General features: G+C 41.9%; 1 protein-coding gene across 1 annotated transcript; it reads left to right on the top strand.

The window, feature by feature from the left end:
- Positions 1-10,892, top strand: cep170ab (centrosomal protein 170Ab). Its single transcript, XM_053327132.1, has 18 exons — positions 1-105; positions 204-293; positions 1,061-1,139; positions 1,346-1,404; positions 1,910-2,054; positions 2,460-2,567; positions 2,744-3,197; positions 3,301-3,667; positions 3,783-3,911; positions 4,065-4,197; positions 4,960-6,411; positions 6,616-6,859; positions 7,589-7,697; positions 7,892-8,053; positions 8,395-8,483; positions 8,886-8,979; positions 9,986-10,037; positions 10,633-10,892. Exons 1-18 carry the CDS (start codon positions 1-3, stop codon positions 10,890-10,892), a joined length of 4,131 nt encoding a protein of 1,376 aa, XP_053183107.1.

Genomic DNA, 10,892 nt, shown 5'->3' with positions numbered 1-10,892 from the left:
ATGAGTCTGACTTCCTGGTTCCTAGTGAGCGGAGGGGGGACGCGTCATCGTCTCCCCAGGGAGATGATCTTTGTGGGGAGGGACGACTGTGAGCTCATGCTGCAGGTACACACTATTATCATTCTTCCTGTGGGCTGGATTATTGCCTGAAGCACTGAGATTAGAATGGATTACAGTGATTGAGTGGATTTTGTGTGGTTTAGTCCCGCAGTGTGGACAAACAACATGCTGTCATTAACTACGAGCCGAATACAGATGAACATAAAGTGAAGGACCTGGGCAGTTTAAACGGGGTGAGTGTGTCTGCTACTCTGTCTTAACATGCTGCTTATTGTGCAGAAAAAACAATCTCTGATATTCTATGTGACATACTGCTTATAATCTGTATGTATTTATACTAATATCATTATGTCATTTCAAGAGTTTGATTTCAAAACTAAATAGGCCTGTTTTGTTTGCTAAAGTTCAGGATTCAGCATCTCTAAACTTTAGATAATGTTATCAGTGTAATCAAAACTACATACATACTGTTCACACTGTACATACATACTGTAAATACACACACATACATACATGCATGCAGACATACTGCATACATTCATAATGTGTATGCATTCATCAAGCACTAAGTTGTCGTCTATCTTTTAGATAGACATTTTTAGAGCTGTTAATTGTTCAAGAGTAATAAAGGCTGATTTTATTTTCAGTACTGCTGCCAATTTGATACTTGGTAGGGATCACAAAAAGATACTTTTTTTGATACCTTTTTCCTAAGAAAAAACACATTTTTCTACAAATCATTTTTTATTTTACAAAATATGATGAAAAAGCAAAACTTCTATATTCACTTTTGATATTGTCTTAGCGAAGATAAAACATAACAAAATTATGATAGAAATCAGGAAATCTCTCTTTAAAGAATAACTAAACAAGATTGGACTTCTGACCGAACATTTGATCCAAACTTTTGGTAACTGATAGTTTTCCATATTTAGTTCATCTTATCTGTGAAGAAAGCTCTCACATGTTGTTCTTTAACACATTCTCCTTTTGTTTGCAGACATTTGTCAATGATGTCAGAATACAGGAGCAAATGTATGTCACATTGAAAATTGATGACAAATTGAGGTTTGGATACGATATCCTTTGAATATGGTCTTGTATTATCTGTCAAGCCCAGTGACACACAGCAGAAGGTCAGTGAACATGGACAACACTGTAGCTGTATCTGTTCTTGAATAGCTTTGCTCATTGCACTCTGCCTGCTGCATAATGGATAAGGCTATCAATGCATGGCTCACACCCCTGCAATGAGCTCACTGTCTTTTACCTTAACCTGCCTCACATACCAACCTGTTCACTGTGGTGCGAGGAGAACTACATATTCCCGAGGAGGCCCTCAAGGTTAGACAGTATTTGTGCATGTAGTGAGAAAACTTTTAGCCAGAGTTTGTGTTTACAGACGTAGTAAATATGCATGCTCAAAATAGTGCAGCCAGAAATATCTTTGTATTTTTTCATCAGTGTGTAAAAAATACTTGATACAAGTGGAGTTTAGTCAAGGAGAGCGAATAGTTCTGCTGAACTGGGCAAAATATCACTTTTCAAAAGTGATGCATCTGCTCTTTCATCACAGCATAATCCTATCCTTTAGAAAAGATAGGATTACTCTTAATGAAGTAGATGAAAGTCCAGCAGTATTATCCAGATTGTCTTTTTAATTATATGACTGAGATCAGAAAAAAAAGAAATGTATATCCTGGATTTATGCACTATACATTTTTGAGACACTGAGTGCTTTTTTAAAATTTTCCACAAACCAAATCTGTATTTTCTTCTACATGATCACCAATTCTGTTTGGCCTCTTTCACTCTAAATTATTTTTGTTGACGTTGTCTCATCGATCAGCATGAGAAGTTCAGCATCCAGCTTCAGCTGAACCAGAAGAGGCCTACAGAGGTGGAGTCATCTAAGTCAGAGAAACCTTCTGAGGCAGCAGAGGGAGCCACAGCCAAACCCTCTGAGGTCAGCAGGGTGGAGGAAAGAACACCAGGTGAGGATTACATATTGATGGTTGGTTATAGAACTGCAGTGATTAGTCTATTAATCAATTGGTGATGGACAGAAAACGAATCAGAAACTATTTTTAGCAATCAATTAATAGTTTTAGTCAAAACTGTCCCATATTCTCTGGTCACAGCTTCTTAGATTTGAAGACTTGTTGCTTTAATGTGTCTTATATGACAGTTTTGGTTGGACAATAAAATACATTTTAATACATCTCCTTGAACTATAGGACACATTTTTGACAATATTGCAGCCCTAAATTTAATAAAGTTAACTACCGGCTATCGGACAAAATTAAGCAACTGTTGGATTTATGTTAGTCTTCACTTTAAGTTTTTGTACATTTAGCTGCTAATAGCTTGTAAGGCTAATGGAAAGGACTTTTTTTCAGGGGATGTAGCACAGTTGCACAGGGGTACGCCCCTCTATGGCCAGCCTGCCTGGTGGGGAGATGGAGACACTGAGAACAAACACTCTGGGAGGCCCGACGAAAAGAAAGGTGTTTACTATTCTGCATACAAGTTACTTGAAAGATACTACAGTATATTATGATGTACTTGAGACAATAATTAATATCTCAGTTTATGTAACTTGGCTATTAGCTATGAATGTGATTAGTTTTTATAAATACAATAATACTACTTCCCTTATGTTTAATTGCGTTAATTCTGACAGACACCAAGAAAAGCACAGAGATCCCAAAATCTGCCCAGCCAACACCCTCAAATCAGGAGCCGAGCTACTTTGAGATCCCAACCAAGGATACTTCCTCAGCAGGTAAAATGATTGGTGAGGCCCCCTCACGAGAACAAGAGGCTGGTGCTTCTTCTGCTGCAGAACCCATCCATGGCCATGCTTCTTTTACTATTGAGTTTGACCCTGGGGCAGGTAAAGCGACGGTCAAAGATCGAGTGGCTAAGGTGGGACCAGAGACCAGGCCACGTCCTAAGAGGGGCACAGGGGAGGAGCTGAGTCCACTTCAGACAGCCATGGTAGCAGCGGAGGTTAAAGTTGCAGATTGGTTGGCCCAGAATGAGTTGCCATTGGCTCTCAAAGAGACAGTCGCAGAGGATGACGGGGAAAGTGTGAAGAGCGATGTACCTGTGCAAATGAGGAGTCTTAAAGGTGTGTGCATCTGTATTTATCATAGATGTGTGATTTGTTTGATGTTTTGTCTCTTTACTTTCATTCTGACTCATTACCTCCTTCTGTGCCCCTCCCATGCCAGACAGCAAACATGAAGATGGTACACAGAGTGACTCAGAGAACGCACTTGGGGAGCAGCGCAGGGCTGCGGCTCTGGAGGAGCGCTCATGGGGACTTTGGGGCGGTCCAGGGATGAAGATCAGAGAGGGCCGTGCTAACGTACCAGAGGGGCTCTTTGCAGAGGAGGACAGTCCTGCGCGCCGTCGCAAGTCTTCAACTTCCAAAGTGGGAGGTGGATTTGTGGAGAGGCGACGTGGCTCGGCACCACATCAGCAGAGTAGTCGTGATGAGTGCTATCACCATGGAGATGACTATAGTGACAGAGGAACCTACACAATTGAGATAGAGAATGGAGATCATGAAGAGGAGGAGGCTAGGAAAATGATTGACAAAGTGAGACCCAGCGAGGAGTCTTTTAATGTACCCCTTTTCGATATTTAGATAGATTCTAATTACATCATAAATCAATCATTTTATGTTCACTTGTTTGCATTTGTGTGTGGTTCAGGTGTTTGGTGTGGATGAGCAGGAGGCTGTGTGTGTGACGAGGCTAGGGAGTACTGATCAAAGAGAGAGGCTCACCTCCCAGAGATCTGGTACCAGGGACAGAGGAAAGCCGGGACGCATGGAAACAGAGGTGCAAAAACTGAAAGCATTCTTCTTGTCTAATTAAAGAACTGTCTGATGACTGACAGACAAAGATTAGCAATCGAAAATGTCTCATCTTTAGCAATGTTTGCCAAAACATGATTTTATTCCCCCTTGCATCCTTCTCTCTATCTTTGTCCAGGTCTTGTCTGAGGAATTGGTGGTGGGTGGTCCACGCTGGGTCTCACAATGGGCTACACTAGCTGCCAGCCACATTAGGACGGACCCTGAAGGATCAGGCGGTGAGAGTCACCCCTTGGTCACAGAGGACAGAGGTACATGTGTAAAATATTATCAAACAGGAAACAGTATTGCTTTCCCAAGGTTCAGATAAATACTGAAATAACGTCAGAAAAAAAGAAAATATATTTCTTACAAATGAAAAAGTGAACTTGTAAGAAAAGAAATGCACCCTTGCATAATTCAATACATGCAGGGATTTTGAAGGTACCTCACTTTGTTTCATCTGGCCACTAGTTTATGCTGATTTCATAGTATTTGACCAAAGTGGCTTACATAGTCTAATCATAATTAGGTTTTATATTGAAATATTGAAGCATTTTGTATGTGACAAACAGACAAACATTACTACCCCCAAGGCAGTTAAAGCCAGAGCTAGCCGATGATAGTTTTCTGTTTTTATAACTAAATGATATCCATATTAAATATCCCCCTTTGGTAGACAGTCTCTTTATCTTTGGTCTGTTGACTTTCCTTTTTTTCTTTTGTTTCCAAGGTACATCTGTTCATCTTTTTACCCCTCAAGCTTCATGTCTATGCTTCAGTGAAGAAATGTATTTAGGGCCTTTCTGTAAAGAATACCAACACACCTTTTTAGCACCAGTAAAAATGACAGACTGCTTGACAATCCATTTAAGTATGAAGGACATAATTACATCTTGTGGGAGAGAGAATTGCTGTAGTAAAACACAAATTTCTACCATTGTACCAACTCTAGTAGCATACCATCCACTATTGATATATAATACACCTTCATCTGAGAACTTACTTTACTAATAACTTTTCTCTTATTTCAGCTGAAATAAGTGAGTCCAGCCACTCCTTTGCCTCGTCTGGCTACACAGAGCGCAAGAGGAGAACCCTTCCCCAGCTGCCTGGTGAGGAGGTTGCCCTAGGGAGGAGGACCCCAGGTTCAGGCGTGCGTTCAGATATGGAGAAACAGGACACAGAGCTACAAGAGAAGGAGAACCAGGGTGAGAAGATGGCCAGGGGGAAGAATCGGCCTGGTCACAGTACAGGGGGTGTGGGCAGCCCTAGTCGTTCTTCACCAGCCAAGTCACAGGACAGTGGTGGTGGGAGATCAGGCCAGCCAGGTGTCTTGGCCAAGCTACCCCCTCGTCCAATGACCAGTGGGGAGAAAAGAATGGAGGAGTCACGGAGGAGGAAAAAAGAAGAGGAGAAGGCCAGAGAAACTAGTGGAAAACCACTGTTGAGGCAAGAGAGTTTTACTGTGGAGAAACCAAGCTCCAATGTGCCCATTGAGCTCATACCACGTATTGATGGGCTCACAGGTAGCAGAACTCAGAGCAGGGAGGCTGGCATCGACAGTACGACACTGCAGAAAGACTCTGAGGCTGTTGCAGCTTTTTTAGAGACCACTGTATCAGACCAAGGTGATCCACCAAGTCAGTCCATCGAAGGCTCCATGTCACCAGAGTCAGATGTGGATACAACCAGCACAGTAAGCCAGGCTGAAGGAGCAAGGAAGGTCCAGAAACGCCGGATGCTTGCAGGACAGCAGAAGGAGAAAACAGTTGTGTGTTCATCCAGCAGAAGTTCCACTGTTGGCCGAGAGACACAAGACAGGAGGGTCAAGACTAGAACATCTGGTCCTCAGAAGCCCAGCCATCCCTGGACATCTCTGGACCTCACTGATGATGACATCAACTCCAACTCACTCCTCTCCGACTCCCAGCCCACCTCCACACAGGAATCTAGAGGCTCTCATGCCAAATCCCAGGCAGGGAGCACAACAGTTGGGGCCAGCACCAAATCTAGTCGGGCTAAGGTCGCCCAGGTGCCTGCTTCCACTGCAGCCAGTAAGGCAAACAATGTCCCCAAGCCCAGGCCCACCAGGGCATCCCTGCTGAGGAGAGCCCGGCTAGGGGACTCATCTGACACTGAACCTGCTGATTTTGACCGGATGTCAGTGGCCTCTGAGGCCTCCACTGCTAGTTCCACCTCGAGGACAGGGATGGCAAAGAGGGGAATGTCCAGAATAGAAGCTCTGGCACAGCCGAGGAGACCAAGAGTAGGCTCCCCATCTGCCCAGAGTGACTCAGAAGCCACTGTGACAAGAAGTAGAGGTTTCGGGGCCCGGAGCGCTGCAGGTGATTATGCCATCAGACAAGGTTTCAGAGGGTCAAATGTGACCTCAGTGTCTGGACCCAGAGCCAGGGCTAACAGTGCCTCCAAGCTGCCTGACAAAAATAAAGGCTCCTCCCCATATGGACATGTCACACCTGCATGTACGTATTGTTTTCCACGTTAAACAACTGATGTTTATGTTTCACACTTTGTGTTTCTTTCATGTTGAAGTTGATATTTTTACCTCTGAATATTTAAACGCATAAAAACGCTGCTTGCACAACTAACAGTCTCTTAAAAATCAGCTGGAAACTTTGCTACACATGTTGAACACCATCTAAACTTTCCTTCTATTCTTTCCTTAGCTGGCACTCGGTGGCGCCGGGTACCCGTGGAGTATGCCTCCACCTCAGAGGACGAGTATGGCTCAAATCGTCACACATCCAAACAGGGCAACACACGGCCATTCCCCTCTACTCGGGTAGCCCAGCTGGGAGGTTCAGCCCCAGCTACTCCTAGTCCTACAGGACTGGCTGCCCTGAAGCAGAACTCCAGGGAACAGGACGAGTATATGAGAGACTGGACAGCACACAGTGAAGAAATAGCCAGGTATGTAGGTGTGAGGTATTGAAGTTCATTTGGAAAGCAGTGATGAGTCATGATAACAGTATTTAGACAGACTTTGCCTGCTGAGAGGTTTAAGGCCCTTATTAAATTTGTTGCCTAGGCATTGTTGGGATGTTATGGATGGATTGCCATGACATTTTGTACCGACATTTACAGTCCCCAAGGGGATAAATCCTACTGACTTTGGTGAAATATCTCAGCCCAAACTTTTTACAGACTTTAATGGTTCCCAGACAATGTTCCTAATGTTGTCTCTACAGTCCATGAGGTTGTCATTTGCAGTTTTCCGTGAAATGAACAATGGATTTCCATTACATTTGGTGCAAACATTCATTTCCCCCATCAGAATGAATTGCAAAAACCCCTTAACTTTCCATGTAGTACCATCATCAAGTCCCAACTTTAATATGGTTTATGACCAATTACTGAAAAACTAATGACATTCCTGTCAGCCTTAGCTGTACTTTGTGTTAACAAGTAGTATGCTAACACACACATGGTAAACATATCAGCATCATTGTCATCAGGTCCAGCCTCATAGAGACACTAGCTACAAGCCAGTCTTGTTGGAAATTATTTACCGTTTGGTTTTGCTTTGCACTGCTTTCAATTTGATGGTTAGAGCTCTTGTATGAAGTTCATAAAATGAAGATCAAAGAAGAAACATTGGTTGCACATATGTGATTAATGGTGTTTGTGTTTGTTCAACAGGATTAGCCAAGACCTAGCCAAAGACCTAGCCATGCTTGCCCGAGAGATTCATGATGTAGCTGGAGAGATCGACTCAGTCAGTCCTGCAGCCACCGATCCTGGAGCTTTGGTATCATCAAAGAATTATGCAATACAACAAAAAAACATGTTTTTATCATGATTCCCATTTATTTGCTGCTACCCATTAAAATGTTTCTGAACAAAACAGGAATTTACAAACTATGAAGAATGGGTGGAACAAAAAACATAATCTGATTAAGTAACATTCCTTTTTGTATGCATTTTAATTGTTGTGTGTTTTAGTTGGAGGAGCGTGTCTTTGATGACAGCTTGGACGTGGGTGGTCCCTCCACAGATCACAGCAACATTCTTAGAACCAATGGGCAGTCGGTTGAGCTCCGACCCAGGGGCTCTAGTGGACAGGGGCCCCGGTCCATCCGACGACAGACATGGAACAGAGATGATGTGAGTACCTGTTTCAATATTAAAAATCATTCAGTCCTCAAAATGCACATAGGCTCTGGGCATACCATGGGGGTATTGCAGTTTTAAGGTGTGAGACATCAAAGTGTCCCAACTTTTTAATGGTACTGTTTATTTTTTTTAAAGTATCTAAATTATTATCACAATTTTTATCGTGTTTTCCACCTCAGCTTCTATGTCAACTGATTAGTTGATGGTTTTGGTAATTTAATGTTAGAATGCGTAGTAGTATATCATAATGTTAATACATCACAATGTGCCACAGTTTGCCACCAGAGGGAGCTCTTTACATGCTAACTCAAATGCTTTACTTAATTCACCAGGCGATCCTAGACAGTTTACTACTAGCATCTGTGAATCAACTGTCAACTAGGATACGTCAATCTGTTGACAAAACAACCTGCAAAATCAGGTGAGCATCAAGCTACGTTATTGTCATATTGCAGGGAAATTGCTTCATGAACAGATGAGCTGTTATGGTAATTTGTTGTAAATTTGCACTACTCAGAAAATGGCAGGGTAGAATTATAAATAGGAATATACTGTATATTGTTATAGTGTTTTATGTTGAAACTAGGCCACCTAGCACGATTTGAGTGGCACATCACAAAGGCTAACAGTCACATCCAGCTTCATCTTACTCATGATCACACAGGATGACAACTCAAAGGCCTATTTTCATTCCTACAATATGCTCCCCACCCATTATAGGAAATACATCTTGCAGTCAATTAATACTTTAGCTAACAAGAGTGATATTAGACATATTTGAATGTATTTCTTTGATCTATTTTTGCTACAACTTGGCCTCCAGGATCCTTTTCAAGGATAAAGAACGGAAATGGGAAGAGATTGAGAACAAACTGCAGGCAGAACATGACTCCTTACTACTCAAGAGCTCCAACAAGGTATTGCAGCCTTTCTCTTTCTAACACTTTCTTCTTTATTTAACTACTAAGGGCTGTCAAAGGATTGCACTGCAAGCGTTGTGATAAAAAATTAAAAATCTCCCTTCATAATAATCATATGTTATTGTTATCCTATTATCCTATGTTGTTGTTGTTTTTTTTCTTATTTTATAACTATAACTGCTTCATTTGAACTATAATGTGCTGAACTGGCAAAGGTCTTTTAAAATGAAGTCTGGGCAGTCACAGCTTTTGCAAATGTAAAGAAGTGCAACGTGTGCTGTGAAGCAACAGTGATCAGATGCAGGAATTTCAGAGAAGTCTAATCAGTGTAATGCTTTCTTTTTGGCGTTACTTTGGCATGAATTAATACAAAAAGACAGAGTGAAAGACAATTTGTTATGGCTACAGTAATGAAATATTTTGCCTCAAAATTTATTCACATCAGTAATCCATTCGTTTTTCACTGAATGGGATTAATTCCATAGTATCAAATCCCCTCTCCTTTATAGTTGTGCAAATCAAAAAATATCTGATTACTTACTGAAGCAATTATAGTGAGTGCTGACAGTATTACAGCTGTCTGGGGGATCAAATCAAAGACACTTTAGTCGGTTGCACATGCCATTAAGATTACCATGCTAAATTCCTATTTCAGAGAAGAGAGCATGCCAGATATGCTTGATTTGATGGAAAGAAAAGACTTATGAGTTGTTGTTGCAGGTGCAAAAAGTTAGAGTTCTAAAAACTACTGCATCTCTCCAGGGCAGGTCATAAATCCTGCCTTTAACCCAGTCTGGCCTCGTATGAACCCCTGAAGAGATATGTCTATCCACTGCGCTGTCACAGGGCTCATAAAGCATTACTGAATGTATGCGGCTCTGCTCCAAACTTATTTCTGCAGCAACGAGGGGATGACTTGTGTTGATTTATCTTGTGTATGAACTTTCACTTCCTCACATCCTGGACGAGCTCATTTTTTATTTTATTTATGTTCTCTTAATAGGAGATTTCAACCATTATTCAAGACCTGAAGAGAGTGGAAAGACAACTGCTTGGTATGAATCAGATGCTTTAAGCTACTTCAATCAATATTTTTTACAATAACAATGGATCAAATGACTATGTGGAATGTGAATGATGTCACTCATAATGATAAAACCACACAGAATTTTCACCTGACTCATCTGACACCCAGTGTTTTGGTTTCCCATCTACAGTTAGATTGTTCTGATTCAGTCTCATGGCTCTCATAGCATATTTTCTGACTGCATCAATCACCTGTGTTCAGTGAAAGCTCTGAAAAGCTCTAAAATCCCAGTGAACACTACCTGCTCAACAACAAAATGATTGAGTTAGTCAATTAGTCAGGAGGTAGTTAACACGAAAAACAGAGCTAGAAGGAGAGTGAATATTTTGCATCTTTCTTAAATTCATCATTCGGGCACAAACACAACTTCAGATTAATGCCAGTGGTGCTACTTATCTGCTAGATGCTAACCAGTTAAACTTAAACTAATTTGCTGATAATATGTTAATGTTGCGTTCACAGTTTTTGTGAACTATGACATGAAACTATAAGTGTATTCTAAGGAGTTTAAAAGGAATTCAAGAGTACGTGTTTTGAATGTTTATTGTGCTCCAATCCAACAGTCATTGATATGATGGTGGACCCAGATGGCACCCTGGATGCACTGTCAAATCTGGGCCTAACCAGCCCTTTGACCGACCAGAAGATTAGTCTTGGGACCCAGCAGGGGGCGTCAGTGCTGCATCCTGGAGCAGAGGCTTCTTCCAGCACACCCTCAGCCTCCAAGCACGAAGGAACCACCACTGAACCGCAGGCACCTTCAGACCATGCGCAGGTGGCAGAGCGAGACCCAGCACCAAAACATAGCTCAAGACGCACTTGA

This window comes from Scomber japonicus, chromosome 2 (genome assembly GCF_027409825.1).
Source record: "Scomber japonicus isolate fScoJap1 chromosome 2, fScoJap1.pri, whole genome shotgun sequence".
Taxonomy (NCBI): Eukaryota; Metazoa; Chordata; class Actinopteri; order Scombriformes; family Scombridae; genus Scomber; species Scomber japonicus.
Note: the sequence above shows the minus strand (reverse complement) of the source record. Positions and strands in the feature narration are given on the sequence as shown.

What these genes read in the sequence shown, in the direction of transcription:
- cep170ab (XM_053327132.1), top strand. Translation starts at nt 1, where the DNA reads ATGAGTCTGACTTCCTGGTTCCTAGTGAGCGGAGGGGGGACGCGTCAT. An exon ending in CAAATTGAGGTTTGGATACG is followed by an intron (nt 1,140 to 1,345) that starts ATATCCTTTGAA and finishes AACCTGCCTCAC; the next exon opens with ATACCAACCTGTTCACTGTG. An exon ending in ATGAGGAGTCTTAAAGGTGT is followed by an intron (nt 3,198 to 3,300) that starts GTGCATCTGTAT and finishes CATGCCAGACAG; the next exon opens with CAAACATGAAGATGGTACAC.